Here is a 21,898-nt window from a genome sequence, read left to right on the forward strand (position 1 = left end):
GTTTCCAGTAAGGTCTGCCCTCCACATCTGGAAGAACACAATGCCTCCGAATCCCTCTGAATTGAGCAGCTTCTAATCAGGAAACCAATTAGCATCAGATATAAGCAGCAGTATCAGTCACTAGGCAGGACTGCAATGTGTGGGTTCCGAATTGACACTTTGCACCACTGGGCAAATTTGGCTCTTTTTCATGTGAGTGTCTGAGCATGCTGTGACATGACCCTGCATTCCTTCTGTCTGCTGTGTACAGCTAACTTTGGACTAAAATGAGGTCAAAGCATGTGTGTGCTCTAAGCACCCTCTTTGAGTCACTGTCTAATGGAATCCATGAGCCTCGACTGTAATACATGAATTGACATCACAAAATAAATCCCCGAATACCATGGAGAGCAGGATTTTCTACTATAGAAAATAAATGCAAGGGGGCAGCTAGGTGGCACAATGGCCAGAGCACTGGCCCTGGAGTCAGTAGGACCTGAGTTCAAATCTGGCCTCAGACACATGATACTTACTAGCTGTGTGACCCTGGGCAAGTCACTTAACCCTGATTGCCTTGCAAAAAAAAAAATAATAAGTGCAGTCCTGAAAAGTAATGTTACATTGTGTCGTTTGTATTATGCCTCTGTGTGTTAGATGTTGAGGCAGCTGACTCTCTTGCCCAACTCTGGTCCTGGTTTTTCCCTGGACCCATTCCTCTGCATCTTCTTCCACTAGTCATGCTCGTATATGCATTCCCACGGAAACAGCTCAGTGCAAAAATTGAGAGGTGAAGAAGACGAAGAGTTTCTTAAGTTAGGCAACAGGTTTGGTTGATGGTCATAGGACAACTGTGCTTCTAGGATTCCTTGCGGATGAGAGGCTTATTTGTCTTTTTTGCTACTTTTGCTACTTTGCTAGTTTTCCTCCCAGGCTCATTTCACCTCTTGAGGCAAGAGTTGATAAGAGTTAAATGATGCTAATTATTTATATAATAACCCTCTATGCTCATAATCACCACCTTCAGTACTCTCAGGATGCCCCCAGCACTCTGTTGCCCCAAATACCCACCCTGTTCCTTTGAGGTCTGGGCTGCAATTCTCTGGATATCTGGCCCCAAGTTATTTAGCCTCCCCAAGCTATTGTACTGGGTACATACAAGATTTTTACTTGCTATCCAATCCAGATAAAACTATCTCTGGCTTTAGCCCCTGCCATGAGTGGGTCCTATCACTCCAGGGTGTTGTTTTCAGGAAGGAGTAAGGCAATCAGAGGGCCCATCTCTCCCCAAGCCATTCACTAAACTCTGTTCAGGGTCAGGTAGGTGGTGTAGCGGATAGAGCATTGGGCCTGGAGTCAGAAGCATCTGAGTTCAAATTTGACCTCAAACACTTACTAGCTGTGTGTTCCTGGGCAAGTCACTTAACCCAGTTTGCCTCAGTTTCCTCATCTGTAAAATAAGCTGGAGAAGGAAATGGCAAACCACCCCAGTATCTTTGCCAAGAAAACTCCATCGTAGAGTTGGACATGACTGAATGACTGAATAACAAAAACAAACTCTATAGAGTTTGCTTATACTACATAGCTCCTTATGTATATAACAGTCATTTACTCACAACTAAAAAAAATCTAAATTCTATTAGAAAAAAATCAAAAAAGGTTCCTATCCTTGTGTCTCAGGCCTAAAGTTGCTGAGTCCCTGTATGTAGCTATATAATTTTGCATGTATTTGTGGGGGATGGAGAATGGGGTTGAGTGTTGCTCTCACTGACATTGTACTAGATGTAGTGCTGGAGGAGATAGAAAAAGAGGTCTGGGTCACACTGAGAAAATTTTAGGCCATGTTGAGAGTATTTAAGGGGAGGGGGAGATGCAGAGGAAGGATGCAATCTCCTCACCACTGTGCATAACTGGCTCATAGTTGGTAATGATTCCATGCTCTTCCACGTTATGCTTCTAAGAAGTCACTTTGTTAGGCTTTTATCTTGTTCTTGTGAGCATGAGTTCTCCCATTGGGTTACAATCTTAAGATTTTATACAATCCTTTAAAAGCAATAAGGCTTTTAGGGGCTGTCTAGGGCAGGCCCCTCATTTTGTACCACAGGAAACTTAGTTCTCAATGTCATGCCCCATGTCATGCAGTTCATAGCACAGTCAGGAACAGGAATATGCGTCCTAACTTCAAATCTGATGTTTCCTTCCATGCTACTTAATGCAGAACCAAATAACCTGAGTTCTTCAGAGTTGTATTTAGTGATCAGATGTATTAGTGTTGTGGGTTTCCTTCTGCTGTCTTCCTTTCCAAGCTTTACTAGAAATGATAGTTGAACATGGTCCAATGGTGGTGGTGGGGAATGGAGGGAGAAGGCACTTGCTCCAATAGAAACACTTGAATAGTAAATATTCGAACAACTGTTTGGAGGATAGTTAACTCAGTGGAGATTCCTCTTTATCAATTGAGAGTCCTGGTTTGACACAAAAAGACTGGATATTATATATTCTTATGAAAATCCTCATGGGAAGTTCTAGAAATTTACAATTTAAGGACATATTATTAATGATACATTTTGTGATGTTAAGTCATAATGGGTTCTTGCATCTTTAAGGATTTAAAGATACTATAAATCACAAAGATTAAAAAATAATAGTTTTATGAGAATAAACTGAATTAATCTGGTTATGAAATTAAAATATCTTCCGAAACTACAAAGTAGATACTAGCGTTTGCTAGCATAGGCTATTTTGTTTTGTAAAGCTTTTAAAGTTTTTAAGTTTTCAAAACCTACCAACTAGTAGATTTTAAATGTAGAGGCCTATTGAACTCTAGCCAAACATATATTATTTAATTTCACTTATATATAAATTTGAAACTCCAATACTTTACTTTCCTTCTTTACTGTGTTCTTCCTCTCATCTTAGACTCTTTACCAGGCAACAGAGGCATCAACTCAAAGGCTCTCTTGATTTGCCAAGTCTTGCTTAGTGAAAATTCCTTCATTCTGGGCTGTTAACCATAGCCAGTCTGGCACCACGTCCTTCTGTCTCAGGTGTTGCAAAATGTCTGTGGACTTTTCACTTTTCGTGTTTCTGAAAGGAGAATGACTTCAAGTGTAGACTCAGTCTTGGGGATCCTCATCCTGGCTGCCCGGTTGATCAAACAAAGAACCAGGGCCACTAATGGTGAGACTTTCTGTTGTCAGGTAGATTCTGGAGTCCCCAATGTGGGGCTAACACACCTCCTCAGGAATGTGAGGATGGAACTGGGAAACTGAGTTTTCAACATCATGCCCCATGTCATGTGGAGGGAGTGAAGGGAGAAGACATCTGCTCCATTAGAAACATTTTATTAGTAAATAGTCAAATAGTTATTTGACTCTTGGAACTGAATTTTATTAGGAGACTAGCTATACAGTGGAAAGAGTCAGATGCCATCTCTGATGCTTATTACCTGGGTGACTTTGAATGAGTTACTTAACCTCAATGGTCCTCAGATTCTCTTACCTGTTAAATGAAGAGGTTGGATTGGTTCCTTATGAAATCTCTTCCAGCTTTAAATCTATGACCCCTATGCTCTATGACATAGTAGAGATTACCGGGATGGTGTGCAAAACTCTCTGGCTTCTTATTTTGGGGATTGGGATTCATGGGAGGGATGTAAGAGGTTAATGCTAAAGTGAGCTCATTCTTTTTGCCCATTGACTCCAAGCGTCTCATATAGAGGATTAAGGAGTTTGTGTGACCAGTCACTGTTCTGTGCTAGAAGCCCCCAGGGAGTTTGGGCTGCAAGAGATTGTCTAGAATGGTTCACATGTGGGCCTGGGAGGCCCTGCAGACCTCAGACCCCTTCTTGGATTTGGGTCCTCCATCCCCTTTGCAACCTTCACAAGACTGTGCTCCTGGACCCTCCTTTTCTGGTGCAGCTTTTATGTGTCTCTTTATGAACAAGTCCAATGACCAAACTCCTTACCTACCCCTGCTCCACAATCAATATATATGCTCTACCAAAAGATTCTCCCAGACTTTGTGAATGGGCTTAACTATTTGAAATTGAGACCATATCAGGAAATCTAGAATGTATAATCCATGAAACCCTAGGCCTTCTGGTATCACATGTATCTGAAGTCAACCTCCACGTACAAGTTACTAGGAACAGGGACTCTGCAATAAGTTCAATTGGTTCAATTCAGGAATGCCACTCTAGGCCAGATTTGAGCATGGCTTCCATCATTGTTTACTCTTCCAATTGGGGAGTATGTTGTATAGGGGTCTTAGGAGCAACATAAGCCACTGCCCAAGACTCATACCTATGAAAACCTCCATCCACCAAAATGAAGGCACAGGCCAAGGACATCCAGGTGCCAGGACAACATTCTCAGTGTCGCCTCTGCTCACTACAAGTTTTACATTCCACCTCCACAAAGGACTATCTGAACCCAGATATACTGTCTGCTGCATTGTCTGCTGCTCCTAAAAACCATGGTGGAAATACCAGTGCATTCAGCTGCTTCTCACTTCACCAGTTCTATCAGTATTGTTTAGGGGAAATTTCTTTGTACAATGTGGTCTCTTCTACTTTCACTTTCCCCCAGGGAGAACTGATACAACCCTTCTCTACTCCTCAGCTTCTCTCTCTTCCCAGTTCCATTCTTTCTCCTATCTTGCCTCATATTGTCAGTCTTTTCATTTCCCCAAACCACCTTTTTGTTTCTTCATCCAATTCCTCATCATTTTGAAACTTCCTCTTTCTTCCTCCTCACCTTTAATGACCAGTGTCTCTATGACCTCTCACTGCAGACCATGTAATCAGCTCTGTGACATTTGTTCAGACCCACAAACCATCTGGGCAGTACCTGCACAAATTTGATGAGCATGAGCAATTCCATGTGGACTTTGACCAGAAGGAAACAGTCTGGTGGCTTCTTAAGTTTGGCCATATCTTCAGTTTTGATGCACAGATTGGGCTAGGTGACATCGCTGTGGACGTGGCTAACTTGAACCAACTTATCAAGTAAACCAACCACACCCAGGACACCATTGGTATACACCTCTCCCACTCTGCTCTCTTCCCTGGTGGTAGCCAGTGTGGTATTGGTGGGGAGGAGGATACTAGGGGTTCCTGCTCTGTAATATACTTAGACTTTCCCCAACTCATGAAAATTCTGGACCCTCTTAGAAGAAGGTTTTATTTCTAGTAATCAATGCCTTTTCCCTAGAGTTCCTGGTTGGGGTCAGAGGGGATAAAAATATTCAGTCTCTCCTATACAGTCCTATACATTCTGGGTTGGTTCAACCTACCTGAAGCCTCAGAAACTTTTTTTTACTTAGGAATCTTGTTCCTGCCACCAGGGGCATCTGCCCAGGTCATTCATGGAATGAGCAGGACTTGTCAGCTCTCACTTGAAAATCAAAGGGCTCAGAGGAAAGTAGATTTTGGGTCCAAATTAGCATCCAGGTGGCACAGTGGATAGAGCACCAGGCTTGGAGTCAGGAAGACCTGAGTTCAAATCTGGCCTCAAATGCTTACTTACTTACTGGCCCTGGGCAAGTCACTTAACCTCTGTTTGCCTCAGTATGCTCATCTATAAAATAAGGATAATAATATCACCTATCTCCCTGGATTGTTGTGAGGATCAAATCAGATAATGATTATAAAATGCTTAGCACTGTGCTTGACACATAGTGAGTGCTATATAAATGTAGCTGTTGTTATTATTATTATTATTGTTATTATTATTATTAAATTCCTGGAACTTAGGAAAATTTAAAAGATGATTACATTTAAGATTTACTGTATAACGAAGCTTCACAGATTTGATTTAGGAATTTAAGGGGGAAAGTTTCAGTGCTCAAGGAACGTGTGTTTCCTGAATCCTCTATTTCATGGGAAAGGCAAAATTGCAGTTCTGGGATTCAGCTGTGAGGCTATACTCACTATAGGGCCATTCACCAAGGCTATGTTCTCCTCCAGCCACTCCAGAGGTGACAGTGTTTCCCAAGGAGCCCATGGAACTGGAAGAACACAACATCCTCATCTGCCACATTGATAAGTTCTCACCCCCAGTGATTAATGTCACATGGCTGTGCCATGGAGAGCCAGTCACCACAGGGGTATCTGAGACCACCTTCATGCCTCGGGATGACTATTCTTTCCACAAGTTCCATTATCTCACTTTCCTTCCCCCAACTGATGATGTCTATGACTGTGTGGTTGAACACTGGGGCCTGGAAAAGCCACTTTTCAAGCATTGGGGTATGAATCAATACATTGGGGACCTCTGTCCTCCTACCCTCCTCAGTGACTGCTTTCTTCTACCTCCCTAAGCACCAAACTCCTCCTAAAATCCAGGTCTCCTATTGCTCCCCCCAAATGACTTTTGCCTCCAGATCCAGTGTGCTAAAAATCAAAACCTATTTTTTTTCTGTGCTCTCTGACCTCATATTTCCTTCATTCCCACAGAGCCTGAGATGCTGACACCACCATCTGAGCCAATGGAGACACTCCTCTATATTATAGGCCTGGCTGGGGGCCTGGTGGGCATCACTGTGGCTGCCACCCTTATTATGAGAAGCTTGCACTTAGGCAAATCACACCTGACCCCACAGATCAAATCTTTTCCAGTCCTACTTAATCTTACTGCCTTCCCCTGAGACCAGCTCCAGTTTATCTTGTATATATATTTTACATGTTCATAGTTGTGTGGTGTTTCCCTCATTAGACTGTGAGTTCCTTACAAACTGGGATTGATGTGGTTTTGCCTTTCTTTGTATCTACAGGGCCTAGCACATAAGAGGCATTTAATAAATGTTGGTGACTATTGACTGAGTCACCAAAGGGAAAATAGGTGGGGAGAGATTCAGAAAAGGGAAAAGTATAGTGCAGAAAAACAGGAATCCTGTAGACGTAAGGGCCAGCAGGGGAGAACGGAGCAGAGATGTTATGGCAAGGAAAGACATGTTAGTGAGCAGAAGATCGGGGGTAGGGGTGCAGAGGTGGGGGTGGTGACAGCAGAGGAGAGGGGAGAGAAGGTTCAAAGAACAGGAAGTCTGGGGGCCATTGTTCATCAGTCTTGCTGGAGACAAGAGTCTTTCTATGAAGTAGGAGATTCCTTCTCTGTTCTACTGCACCCCCAAGTTCTGCTGCTCCACACTGCCTCAAGTCTCTGCTCTCCCGCACCTCCATCACTATTCACTAATTTTAAGCAAAGAGGTCTTTGGGAATTTGGAGGGAGGGTGATCTATCAGGATTGAAATGAAGGGAACATGACCTTAGAGGCAGCTGATGGCATTGTGAATAGAGCCCTGGGCCTTGAGACACAAAGACTTGAGTTCAAATCTAGCTTCAGACTCTGACTAGCTATGTGGCCCTGGGGGAGTCATTTAAATTCAGTGTCCTTCATTGTAAATGGGGATAAAATTGCACCTACCTTGAAGGGTTGTTGTGAAGATAGAATGAAGTAATATTTGTAAAAAATTCTTGGTACAGTCCCTGGCACATGGTAAATACTATCACAATGCTATTCCCTTTCCCATCCCCTTATTTGCATTTAACTTTTGTCCTGATAGTAGATGGGCAGAGTATCTGTTGTAGTTAGTAAGTTAAAATAGCTAGCTAAGTAATTGCTAAGTAAGCTGGGCAGAATACACATATGCACACACACATGCACATACACACACATCATTAAATCAGGAAGCCTCTCAATTGTCCCAGAGTCAAATTCAAACTCAATTTCCTAGATTAGTTATTATTGTTCAGTCCTTTAAGTCATATCTGATTCTTTGTGTCCCCAGTTGGGATTTTCTTGGCAAAAATATTGGAGTGGTTTGCCATTTCTTTCTCCAGCTCATTTAACAGATGAGGAAACTGATGCTGGCAGGATTAAGGGACTTGCCCAGGGTCACACACCAAAATACAGTTTATCAAATATTCTCTATTTAGTTTATATCCTCTCTATTCCAAAAGTCAGTGGCCCAGTAGCCTTGTCTTTTATTACTTATTTATACCTATTTAGAAGAGGAGTGTTTGCATGTGGACTGGGTAGCCGAGAGCATAGACGCTGCCCAAATGGAGTAAGGGTCAGGTGGGATAATACAATTGATGAGAGAATATCATTATGAACCCAAAGTAGATTGACCAGCTTATGGAATAGCTGTGATGGAGGAAGATACATCTGTGTGATATTTTAATCTTTTAGTATCCATGAGGGCAGCAGCATCTCTCATTGCTGACATCTTGTTCTGGTACCTATAAGGCAAGCTTTATCAAAAACCCTGCTTTGAGACAAATTGTCTGCAGCTATTTTATGCTGCAAGTCTTACATCTCTGTCTTTCCTTGTTTGTTGTGCTCTAAGACAGAACTAGGCCAGGACTTCAATGAAAGAAGAGCTTTTGATTTGGAGACCAAATTTTGTGGTTAAATGTGAACAGACATCTACTTAGAAAATTTACTTCAACTCTCATGAATGAGTTTGATATCACCGTGCATTTTCTCTAATCTAATGAAATCTTTGTTTTCCTATGTGACATTGAGGTTTAAGTAATTACAACAACAATAGGACTTAGTAGGAAGAGTTTCTAGTCAGATGAGGGTAGATCTAATGATTGACAGGTAAGCCTAAACAAAGCTCAAGATTAGTGAATGACAGGGACAGCTAGGTGGCGCAGTGGATAGAGCACTGGTCCTGAAGTCAGGAGGATCTGAGTTCAAATCTGGCCTCAGACTTGACACTCACTAGCTGTGTGTGATCCTAGGCAAGTCACTTAATCCCAATTTCCTAAAAGGATTAGTGACTGACTTCTCATAGGTAGCACATATATTTTTATATGTCCTCTTCAATGAAGGTCACCTTTTTCAAGTGGGAACATTCAGTTATATTGTTATAACACCCGTTGCCAGGCTATGAACTCATAGGAACTCAGTGAATGCTAATTGACTGGCAGTCCTTATGGCTGATAAAACTCTCTGATCCTCCAAATCTGTCTCTTTTGTCTTAGTTCCAGCCTGTTCTTACCATTTAATTCTCCATCTTATCTCCCATCTTCCATGTCCCACAATATCATATGAAATTAATTCCCTATGAAATATATAAAATTAATTTCACTAAAAATCTAGATGCCTAGAAAATGTAAACACTCAAGTATCAGAAGGTCAGAATGGGTGGTGTTTCCATTTGGGTAAGACATTATAAAAAGTGGCTGCAAATTACTTGACCATATCATGACGTAATTCAATTAAACAAATATTGATTAAGCATTTAATTTTTTTCATTTCATTTTTAATTCACTGTGCAAGCATCGGGAAATATAAATATAAGATTAGATACAATCTCTGTCCTCAAGGAACTTGTTTATCCTTCTTTCTCGAAACATGACATCAGGGAGGTGATGCCATGACATGCAAGTCATCAGCCTCTCTTTCTCCTCCAAAACCATCTGAATCCAGTTACAGGATATAGATCAGCATGACTGGAGATGGCTTGGGATACAGTGGGAGACTTTGGCTTTTTTAAGCTAAGGTCTCTAACAGTATCAGTTTGACAATTTGATAGCCATTCAGTGACTAAGTCTAGGTAAGGAATGAGGCAGAGAATGACCTCTTTTTTCTAGTAAAAAAAAAATATCATTCTGGAAGGGGAAGACCCTCAGGGTTTCTGGCCAAAATAGAAACATCTGCTATTTATATTCATTCTGAGCCAGTCAGGGCCCAAACAATGACCAAGTAGGGCTTGACCTGGGACCTATTGTTTTTGCCTTTGAACTCAGGCATGACTCCCAACTTCCATCATAGGTCCCTAAGGTATGGCAACTCCAGGTTCAAGATATTCTATGAGTCTGTAGCCACTCAAAAGCCATAGCTCATGAGCCCAAATTTTTACATTTGCCTTTGCTAATCAGCAAGAGGATACAATTAATTTAAATTAAAGAAATTTAATAAACAGTAAATGAATAATAGGAAAGTAGCAATGTCCCTGAATAGCCTGGGACATACACTCCCACAAATACATATACCATCAATGAGAAGAATCAAAAGAACACATATGACCAGGGTACACATGGAGGAGCAACTTCCCTCCCCTGCTATGTGGTTGCCAATGTCTTTTGTAGATGTCACTACGTTGTTCTCACTGGACTTCCTCTCTCCTCTTATGGTGACTGTATTCTTCTTTTCCGCCTTCTGGGTAATCTTCTGGTTTCATAGTTTCTGTTGGGCATCGGTAGTTGTGGTGTAGTATTACTGCTTATATTGTATTGCGTGGACCAGTATTGTAATTGTTGCCCATTGCTTCAAAGTGCAACTCTGTTGAGTATGTAACTGAATTAAAGAAAATTGTTTAAGTATTTTCTATTCGCTAGGGTAGCTAGGTTGGCTCAGTGGATAGAGTGCTGTACCCAGAGTCAAGAAAACCTGAGTTCAACACTCATTAGCTGTGTGACCCTGGGCAATCCACTTAACCTCTGCTTGCCTTAAATCTACCGGAGAAGGAAATGGCAAACCACTCCAGTACCTTTGCTAAGAAAACTTGATATGTGATAACTAAGAGTTGGACATGACAATTACTGAACAACATTTGTTAAGTGCTGGGGATTCAAATACAGAAAGCAAAGATAACTCCTGTCCTTACAGAACTTACATTATGATGGGAGAGATGACAGAGAAAGGGCAGTAGCAGCCAGGGCATAGCCCTGTGGTCTGGAAAGTTACATGGCGGTTCAACATAGTGTATGAGGTGACAATGGCAGAATTTATTTGATCATGGTTCCTGGTACCAGAGCTATAGAGCAGGATTTAGGAGGGGTGGGGGGAAATCTATATATACAAAGCCAGAACTGAAATAGTATTTCTGGAAGGGCAGTCACCAATCAGGAGAAGGAGGTCCCAGGATCTAAGTACCTCCAGGATATGGTTTCTGGTTTGGAAATGGTTGTGGAAGAGCTGGCTGGAGTGGATCTTCTCTCTACTTCTGGCTTGTGACTTTAGCTAGAGTCCAGGCAGGGCTACTATATCTTTCTCCTTGCTTGATCTTCCTGAGACTAGTGATACCCAACAGAAACTGTATACTCCTCATAGGAGGTCTTGTAATAGCCTCTGCTCATTTAAAGCTCCAAGGTTTCTCTGCTATTGGTCTTTCAGAGCCATGAAGTCAAACTCAAGTAGAAACAAGCCCTTGCAGGCCACAAATTGACTTAGAAAACCACAGAGTAACATTATCTATGTTGTATTTTTATTTACTTTGTTAAACATTTCCCAATTATATTTCTACTTTGGTTCTGGCTGCAGGCTGCCTCAGAGTCATGAGTTTGACATATCTATTTTTAGAGGCAGAAGCCTTAACACACCAAGTTATAGGATTAGGGAGGAAAACCAAAACTAAAACCCCAAATGTCCTAAGGAGAAACCCGGCATGTCTTTTCTTGCTCTCTAGACTGTGGTCTGTGTCTCAGAATCTTAACTAATACAGCTTTCATCTCCATAAGGAGTTATATTTTATGTCCTCTAAGATGCCTTTCTGATCTAAATCTATGACTATGATGGTAAGTCACAGCACCAAAGTGGCAAATCTTAAAGTCTGTCCCTGTAATTTGCCTAGCTTGCAAGGCTAGCTAATACCTAGCTAATGGTATTAGTTACAAGGGAATCGCAAACAGGAGAGAACAAGGGCTTGGGATGGTACTTAGGGGCATTGTATTTTGTACTGTTTTATTTTAATGCTTTCTTGAGATCATAATCTTGCTATTTTAAGAAAATTATTTTTTGGAGGAGTTGGATGGCATGAGTCAATGGAGCACTAGAGATTTCAAAGTATTGAGATTGAAAATCACTCAAAGGTCAAAGGTGGCACATGGTGGGTATAAACAAGCTGCAACATAGTACAAACAGTTATGGGAAAATGGTGTAAAGTAGTGATGTCAAACTCAAATAGAAAGGATGCTACTAAACTATAAATAAGAATTCCTGTATGCTGCACATTGACTTAGAAAACCACAGATTAATATTATCTATGTTGTATTATATTACAATTTATTTTGTTAAATATTTCCCAATCATATTTTCATCTGGAGTACTCATGGCTCTGTGGTCCTAAGAATTTAATGGAAGAAATGTATGAATGAAAAGGAAGATCAATTTGTCAAGTGATGAGAGCCAGGCATATACAACATTTGCTAAGTGCTGGGGATACAAATACAGAAAGCAAAGATAACTCCTGTCCTCACATAACTTGCATTATGATGGGGGAGACAACAGAGAGAGGGGAGTAGTAGCCAGGGCAGAGCCCTGTGGTCTGGAAAGTTATAGCCTGAGTGCTCCACTGATACCCTCTAACTGATACCCTCACCCCCAGGCAGACAGATCTCTCTCTTGGCCTTTTCCAGCCAAGGATGTACGCAAGAGTTACACAGTTTGGGCAAGAATGGACAGGTTGTGATCTGCGTCATCCATGAGATCACTTCTAATTGAGTATTTAAGAGTTATTTTTGAGCAGTGTGTGAAGTCAACTGTTTCAATAACAATTGGTCTAGTAGAGAGAAAATTTAGGGGAACTATGAACTCACGAACATTGACCGAATAATTTTGAACAGAAAGCCAAGATTCTTGGAGTAGCAATAGGGACAAACTCTATGGAAATGCTACATCTTATACTAGATTATAAGTTACATGATGGCAAGAATAATTTTATTTTAGCTCAGTGTACTATTAAACACATTTTGTTGTTGTTCAGTTGTTTCAGTCACATCTGACTCTTCATGACCCTATCTTGGGGTTTACTTGGCAAAGAAATGAGTGGTTTGTCATTTCTTTCTCCAGCTCATTTTACAGATGAAGAACCGAGGCAAACAGGATTAAATGATTTGCCCAGGGTCACACAGCTAGTAAGTGTCTGAGGCTGGATTTGAACACATGAAGATGATTGATTTTTCCTGACTTCAGGCATGATACTCTATCCACTACACCACCTAGCTGCCCATTAAACATAGGGTAGGTACTTAATCAATATTTGAATTGACTTTTCTGAATTTGATTCTCCACAACAACCTTGTGAGAAGTGACAAGGACAGGTGTCATTATCTTATTTTTGTAGATGAGGAAAATGAGGCTCAGAGATATCGAATGAGTCAGAGTTACTGAAGGGCATATGGCTAGTAAAATGCTGAAGCCAGGGCACCTCTTGACTCCATGCCCAATAATACTTATTTTGATGTACCACACTGCTCCTCTCCTGGCATGACATGGACAGTTTCAAACGTTTTACAAGTTCTCTTCTTGAACTTTCTCACAAGTGACTTTTTAATAAGAACTAGAACCAAACTCAACCCAATGAGACAAGCAAGGGAAGTGAGAACACTGATGAGAGAGAAATACAATTGCTTTTTATTTCAACAACATGACAAAAGAAACCACCCCAAATCCCCAAACCCACAAATCTGTTTCCTCCCTCCCCTTCTATGAGGTACATCACCAGAGAGAGGCAAGCCCTGGGTAGAAGGTTGGACACTTAGAATGAATGAAACACGGAGGGCCCGGTGTGGACTTGAAGGGTGTTTCCACCAAAGTATACAGACCTATTTGCAAAAGTGAATGGACTGAGGGAAAAGGAAAGTAAGAAAAGTGCTGTTGTCTATGTTTTGCCACCTGCAGTCCAAGGTGTTCTTGGAAGAGGGGGGCAGAAAGTGGTGCTGGGATTGGGGCGGGGAGGGAACTCTGTCAACATTCTGGACTGAACCCTGATAGTAGACTTGTTGGGGCTTGAAGAAACAACCAAGTTTCCTTCGACTTAGGGAAAGGGAAAGGGTTTATCAGCGAAGCCCAGACTTGAAAGTGAGCAGCAGAGGTAGAAGAGGGAGAAATGGTTCCAGAAAAAAAATTACCTGCATATTTCCCAGGGTAATACTAACCTCTTCCACAAATATGAGAGCTAGAAAGAACCTTAGAGATTGCAAGATGGCAGAATTTGAGAATTAGAAGGGATCCCAGAGGTCATCTATGCCAACCTGTACCTTGGTAAGAATTCCTTTACAACATACTCCGAAAGCGGTTATCCAACCTTTGCCTGGAGACAGTGGAAGGACAATCATTAACTCCCAAGGTCTCTCATTACACATTTGCAGAGTTTCAGTGGCTAAGAAGTTTTCCCTTACAGGGGATAGGTTCTGGACCTGTGACCTCATTTATAGTAATTTGGCACTTTCTCTGTACCTTATTGTATTCTTACAGAGTTGCTTTGAGCACTGAGAGGGGGAGTGGATTTCCCAGGGTCACAGAGCCAGTATTTGTCAAAGGCAAGACTTGAATGCTGAGCTTCCCTGCTTTGAGGCTGTCTCTCCATCCACTGCACCATGCTGCCTATCTTTCTCTTTTATCAAATCTTAAATCATCTTTGTGCAATTTCTACCTAGACCTGCCCTTCAGGATCAAACAGAATGAGTCTAATCCCTCTGCCATATGGTAGCCTTTAAAATTGTTGCTGTTGTTGTTCAGCCATGTCCTCATTTTTTTTTTTTTGGCAAAGATACAAGAGTGATTTGCCATTTCTTTTTCTAGCTTATTTTACAGATGAGGAAGCAGCAGGAAACAGGGTTAAATGACTTGCCCAGGGTCACACAGCTAGTGTCAGAGGCCAGATTCGAACTTGAGTGCTCCTGACTTCAGGGTCATCACTCTACCCACTTTGCCACCTTTAGTTGTTGCTGTTCAGTTATTTCAGTTGTGTGCAACTCTTCATGACCCCATTTGGGACTTTCTTGGTAGAAATACTGGAGTGGTTTGTCATTTCCTTCTCCAGCTCATTTTACATATGAGGAAACTGAAGCAAAGAGGGTGAAGTAACTTGCCCAGGGTCAAACAGCTAGTAAGTGTCTGAGGCTGGATTTGAACTCATGAAGAGAAATCTTCCTGATTCTGAGTCCAGCGTGCCACCTAGCTGCCTGAGCCTTTAAAATACTTAAGATAATTATTATTGTGTCTCTTCTTAAGTCTTCTCTAGCTTAGAGAGAAGCTATTTTCATAGCTTCCCCAACAGATCCTTGTATGGAAGTATCTTGAGGCCCTTTACCATTTTCCTGGCAGGCTTCTAGGTGCTCTCCAGCTTTCTGAAATAAGTAATGCAATATTAAACCCAGTACTTGCTCTTCTCTGGCCAGGGCAGAACGCGATGTTACTATCACATACACAATCCTGGACTTAAAGTAGGCTTTTCTTAAGGCCTCCTAAGATCACCTTAGGTTTGGGAGATACTGTATCATATTGGTGACTCATATTAAGTTTATAGTCCACTAAGGCTCCAAGATCTTTTTCAGATTAACTAGTCACAAAGTAATATAATATAACTCCCTCATTTTACAGATAAAGAAACCGATGGCCAAAAAGGGAAATGATTTGCCCAAGTGATTTTTGTTTATGCAGTGATAGATGGGGCTGGGATCAGATATCTAGTGTCCTATTTCTTCCCATTTCATTTGTCTGCCTCATTTTTGAGTCATTCCAATGGATTTGTGCTCCTCAGATTTTATGTGTGCTTGTACGTGTGTATAAGGAAGCAGAAAAGGTGGAAAAGCACCACTCAAAGTCACATCCAAGTCTGTCTCAGATGAAAGTATTTTGAAATCTAACGCTAATTCAGGTAAAAGGTGAATCAAATAATCAATCGTTAGGTATTTATTGAACTCTTCCTGCAAACAAACTCATCAAAAAACTCCACCTGAACAAACAAAAAAGCTTATTTAAAAGGTTTGCAAAGGGCTTTACATATATTTTGCTGTTGATCCCCACAATAACCCCATGAGGTAGGTGCTATTATTCCTATTTTACAGATGAAGAAACTGAGGCAGAGAGAACTTAAGTGACTTGCCCGAGATCACACAATAAGTATCTGAAGTAGAATTTGAACTTAAATCTTCTTGACTCCCAGTCCAATGCTTTATTCACTGTACCACCTAGCTGCTTGAGTTTTCTTATCTCTTAGGATGCTTATGGAACATCCAGGTTGGAATGTCCAAAAAGCAGTTTATGATGAAGGACTGGAGCTCGAGAGACAGACTGGGGCTGGATATTTATCTGGGAGTCAACTGTATAAAGAAGGTGATTAAATCCAGGAGAGCTAATGACATCACCAAGATAGAGATTGTATAGAGGAAAGAGGTCAAAGACAGAGTCTTGGGGCACATGCACAGTTAGTGGGCGAGATAGGTATGCTGCTTCCCCAAAGGAGACTAAGAAAGAATAGTCAGACAGGTAGGGGTAGAACCAAGAAAGACTAAGGTCACAAAAACCAGAGAGAAGAGGTTGGTCAAAAGTATCAAAATACGACACAGAGTTTAAGAAGTATGAGACTGAGAAAAGAATGTCAGATTTGGTAATTAGGAAATTATTGATTCTTTTGTTTCTCCAAACGTGTTTTGATATTATTTGCTCTACCTCCATAAAATGTCCTTTATTAAATAAGTTTGATTGCTCTAGCACTAAATCTATCAATTAATTTTGTAAATTTAATTTAATTTAAAGTTTTGTGGCATAGGAATGCTCACTCCACACTGAAAACATAAAGAACCTCTAAGAATGGGGTCCTGCATTTTTGAAATGTGACCCTTTACTCATTTGTTGTAACAGCCCATTGACTTATTAAGTAGTAGTTAATTACATAATTACTTCTGCAAGTTAATTTAAAATTAATCATTTTAAACATATAGATATTTCCCAACCATGAACTCTGATTATTCCTTCAATTATTTAAGTTGTTCTTTAACTTTTCTGAGGAGTGGTTTTGAATTATAACTCTTTAAGTCTTGAGTATACCTTGACAAATCTCCTTCCATATATTGTAAGTTTTGGTAGTTATTTTGGATATGATTTTCTTTACCCTGAATGTTATCTACCATTGTATGTATCTTGTATGCAGTAGTATACTGGTAAATGTTTAACAGGAAGTCTTTGGAGGGAAATGTTCATAAGACACACTTTTAAGCTTAATCAGCATTATAAACATTTTTATTCATTATTTTCTGAAGTCTGGAGAATAACAAGGCAATAAATCAAATCCTGATTTATAATGTTTGCCAATTTTCAAAGGGTACATACTCACACTGAAAATTTAACAACTGACCCTGTAAGGTACAGAGCTGGCTTCAGCATACCTCTGTGCCTAGCCTCATTATTAGTTTCCATGAAAATGCTCCAAACAGGAATAGGTTCAGAGACTTCAAAAAAGAGAAAAATAGTCCCTACAAAAATCCCAACCCCTGGGAAAGAAAATAATCTCAGCATAGAACCTAAGGGGGGAATTCTACTATCACCTGTGTTCCTGTGACCAATTCAAGAGGAAAAGGTTAGAACCTTTAACACTCTAGTTCTATGAATCGGTGTTTGAATAGCAGAAACTCATCCAGATTGTGGTATTTACTTTCTTCCCTATTCTACTGCTGCAAAATAATGCCTTAGACTATCCTGTTGGTGATAAAGGTGTACCACAATATCTCCGCCAGTTGACTCAACTTCCAGTCTAAGAGATTCCTGATTATTCCATTCAACAGACATTTATGAGGAGAGTACTACCTGCTTTAGCACTGTGCTAAATTCTGAGGATTAAAAAACAAAAAGGAAAGAAAATGGTCCCTCACAATAAGGAGCTTATATTTTTTCTGGCAGGGAAAAAACATAACTAAAGGAATGAATGGATAAATCTTTGAATCAGTGACTGCAAGAGCACTTTGTGCAAAGTATCAGGTAAGTGGAAGGGATACAAATCAAATAGCAAAACAGACTGTTCATGAGAGGCTCACATTCTGATTGGGGTGATGACACATATAAGAAAGTTCAGCTGTAGGGTGGATAGAAAGGTGCAGTGGGACTTAAGGTGTAGTGGCAGGGCCAATGGCAAGTCCCAGTGGTGCGAATAGCAAGAAATCCAGTTTGGCTGGAGTATGGAGGGGTGGGGAGCCAAGACTAATGAGCTAACATATCTTTTAAAATGTCATTTCAATGGATAAAACTATATTCATTTTTGATGTTGAATGATTTGACAGTGTTAAGGTTGGTAGTGGCAAGATCTGTCTTTTTTAGGACTTAATTGGTTATGATTGTTAAGTAGATAAGGGGCTACTTTGCTGGAAGAGGCAACTGCTGAGCTTGTGTTCATTGGATTTTCTCCCCTCCCCAACCCAGCGTCCAGCTGGAGGCAGAACTCGTGGCCTGAGGGGCACTGCTAGTCACAGGGCTCTTGGGTGAGGGGTCCTGGGATGCAGCTTCTTCTGGGGTAGGAGTAGGCTGGAGAATAGTGCTTATGGTTTCATCTGCTTCTCTTAATCTCTGGTCTCTCCTTTATTACATATTCATGCATACAAATAAGTAACTGCAAGGTGTATGCAAGATAAACACCAAGTAATTTTAGGTAGTGGTAAGCACTAAAAATTGACTGAACCAGGAAGGCCTGTTGTGGGAGGTGGACTTGGACTGAGGCTTCAAAGTTTCTAATAATTGCATGAGAGGGAGATAAGGAGGAAGAACATTCTAGGCATGGGTCAAAGTCACAGAAATGGGAGATAGAATGCTGAATATAGGGAATAGCAAGTAGGCTGGTTTGGTTGACATGAAGGGGGATGGTAATGTGTAATCAGCCCAGAAAGAAATGTTGGAGTCAGCCTGTTAAAGGCTTTAAATACCAAACAAAAGAGTTCATATTTTACTCTAAAGGTAATAGGGAGCCACTGAAGCTTCTTGAATAGGGGAGTAGGTAGTCAGACTTGTGCTGATTATAATACAATGTGGTAGCTCTGTGAAGGATGAATTAGAGAGGAAGAGAAGCTGGATGACTGGAGACCAGTTAGAAAACTATAGCAATATTCCAGCAGAGAATATTGAAAGGCAATGAGCAAACTCTCACATGCCTTAGTCACTTAGGTGTTGTGCCTTCCTCGATTGGGCCTGAATACAGCATTAAAATCCTCTGTTGCTTTTAAGTGTTACTGGCTGTGACTCTTCTGCAAGTCCAAGTTTGCAAAAGTCCTAAGACCGAGTCCCTGAGTCCTAAGTCCTAAGATTGTTGGAACTTAGGTTTGTCAGCTTCTGGTCTCACTACATTCAAGTTTTTCATTAAGAGCCGTAAGTTTGATCCTTTGTGTAGCAATTCAGAGTAATAAGAGAAAGCTGGCCCCAGAGCCAGTGAGACCTGGGTTGAAGCCCTGCCTCTGTCAAATACTGGCTGTGTCCCTTAACTTCCCTCTGTGTGATTATCTATTTTCTAAATTTTTTTATTTTTAATTTTTATGTGTTATTTTACAGTGAGGTACTGACTTGCATTGGTTGTGGTCATAGTTATTGCAGAATGGAGTCTAGTGTACTGCCTACCTCATGACAAAGTTTCTGAGCTTCTTCTCTGTTTCTGTCTCTCTGCTTTTATCCATCTGACTGGCCACTGACAAATCCTTATAACCCCTTCTATACCATGGGGGAGGGGTGCTGGAGCCAGCTCAAACCAGCTTTGATTGTTGTTTTCAATGTGAGCATTCATACCTTAGAAATTCGTGAATGTCAGGGTTCAATTTATTTTTTTCTTGATTGGACCTAATAAAGTGATGGAGAAACTTTTTATAATGCAGATTAAATTCAAAAGTGTATCCTGAGTTTTTACAAAGGTGATTTTTAAGCATTTACCACCATACTCCTGAACCATCTTTTTTTTTATTTTTCCCATTCAATTGCTTTCCAATCACAAAACCCAGGACAGTAGATCTTTCTTTCCTAAAGTGCCTGATTTTGGTCATGCTTCCCTTTGTCCCTTACAGGACAAACAGTCATGTACAGTAAGTGGTAGAGAAATGATTCTCTCAACTCAGAGATTCTGGAATGAAACAAAGCACCGAGTGTAGTTTAGAGAATGTTTGTGTTGCTGCCCCTATCTAGAACATCTGTTTGTGTAACTAGGACAGGTGAGCAGGGTTTGGCCCCTGGGTGTCTTTACTTGAGGGCAATCACCCTTGCAGTGTTCTTTGACTATTGCTTTTCTGTTCTCTAGACAAGAGCTGGGGGAGAAAGGATTTGTTGACTGTGCCAAAGGGTCATGGGGCTGACCTCGGGGGGATGAGTTGCCCTTCCCCACAGTTTAACAGCCACTAATAGCTTACATGAAAACTACTTGTGGAACAACCAAAAAGGAAGGAAGGGTAGGGCTTAACAGCAATTTGTATTGAAAGATATGGGATCCATAGAGCTTCCTACATTTCAAGTGAGTTTGTCCCTGATTCAGCACTACTCTATTCCCTCCCCTGGCAGCAGCCTCCCAAGCAATGGTCTCATGGTATCTCAGATCTTGCCTACTACCCAGCCTTGAGTCCTGAGATCTGGGGTTTCTTCCTGAGGTCTCCTACCTCCTGCCCTCATGCTTATCCCTGCTCCTTCTCGAGGCACTGGTATTGCAAACAAGGACCCTGCTATTTGATACCACATAGTATGATATCATAACTCTCCTTATAAGCACAGTTTACTAAATTTATCCAAGAAGAGCTTTATTTTCCATCGATCATAAATTGAAATCAGAGCTGATGGAAAATAACCACAAATGCTAGTGAGTCACCCTTACCCAGAGGACCCAAGGATCTTCAGGCACTCACAGTCATTCTCTCCGTTACTGATTTTTAACTGCAGTTAGGTTGGCCAACTTCTGCACACTGCAAATCTTCCTTGAGCCTCCACCTGCACTTCTAGGGACCTGCCAGCAGGTGGCACTGCTAGACCTTTCTTCTGTCACAGGCTCTGTCTTGGCATTGAAGAAGGAAGCACATTAGGGCATTCCTGTTGTAGAAGGGGCACAGTTTCTCTCTGTTTTATAGCTGAAATGCAGTGCCCCCGCTCTGACACATCTCTCATGCCTTTCAGGTCCTACCACCCTCTGGTCTCACATAAGAATTCATTCAAGAGTCAGGAACACATTCTGTCCTTTTCATATTTGAGTGGGTCTCTGTCACCAACATGGTTCCAAATGCATTGACTTTAAAATTTAGCATCCTCCTTTCTCCAGCCAAACCAGAATTGTTTTCTCTATTTGAATGAGCATTTCTCAGAGTTCTAGAAACTTGCTAACACATTCTACTTTTTCTTTATTTGCGTCATTAGCCCCGCAAGTCCCTCTGGGTCATAACTGGGTACGGACAGTTATTCTAATTGCCTGGAACTACCTCCCACAACCTCTAGAAGTAGACAGAGAAGGACAAGTAATCCCCTAGCTGTACTGTACATCTGTAGAGTTGAGAGGAAAAGGGAGAAAAGAAATCCAAGCTCCATATTAAATTCACATAGACATTCTTAATATGAGTAGATGGGCATGAAATGATTTTCACTGTCCCTTTAGGCTCTGCTGTGGTCCCCTGCAGGATCACTCTCCTTGGCACTATTATGATAGGCCTAAAGAGAAGTGTGATTACAATTATTCTCTATACATCTGCTGATGTCACTGACTGGCAGCACCTAGGGCAATTATTTCTGACAACTAAAACAATTATAACCGCAATTGATAGTTTGCTACAAAGTCACTTGGTACATGGATAGTGAGGTCTCCACATATATATAGTGATAGATTCATCCATTGATTTGGGCACTCAGAGCAAAGAACCTTTGGGCATCAGAGTACCCAAGAGGCTAGGAGAAAGTGTTAGTAGAGGTAGGGAAAGATTTGGGAGGTTGGCCTATTAGAGAGGGACAGAAATGAAATAGTGTCTGTGGTTCAGTTATAACTCCGTCCCTTCCTTCCTAGATGGTTTCTTGACATACTCTAGCCCAGTAGAAATTAGTGATGTGGGCGTTGCTAACAGGCTGCAAGCTGAGATGGGGATCAGATAGTCTATCTCAGGAGGGGGGAACCTGCGACCTTGAGGCCATATGTGGCCCTCTAGATCCTCAAGTGTGGCTCTTTGACTGATTCCAACTTTTACAGAACAAAT

At 41.1% G+C, this 21,898-nt stretch overlaps 1 protein-coding gene across 1 annotated transcript; it reads left to right on the forward strand.

The window, feature by feature from the left end:
- The first annotated feature begins 2,989 nt into the window (after positions 1 to 2,989).
- On the forward strand, positions 2,990 to 6,624 carry LOC114053569 (HLA class II histocompatibility antigen, DP alpha 1 chain). Its single transcript, XM_027876673.1, is given in 4 exon segments — positions 2,990 to 3,156; positions 4,771 to 5,013; positions 5,945 to 6,226; positions 6,434 to 6,624. Coding segments are annotated over 4 exon segments (798 nt in total). The 5' UTR covers positions 2,990 to 3,074.
- Positions 6,625 to 21,898: the final 15,274 nt, after the last annotated feature.

This window comes from Vombatus ursinus, unplaced genomic scaffold (assembly GCF_900497805.2).
Source record: "Vombatus ursinus unplaced genomic scaffold, bare-nosed wombat genome assembly UNPS02014811.1, whole genome shotgun sequence".
Taxonomy (NCBI): domain Eukaryota; kingdom Metazoa; phylum Chordata; class Mammalia; order Diprotodontia; family Vombatidae; genus Vombatus; species Vombatus ursinus.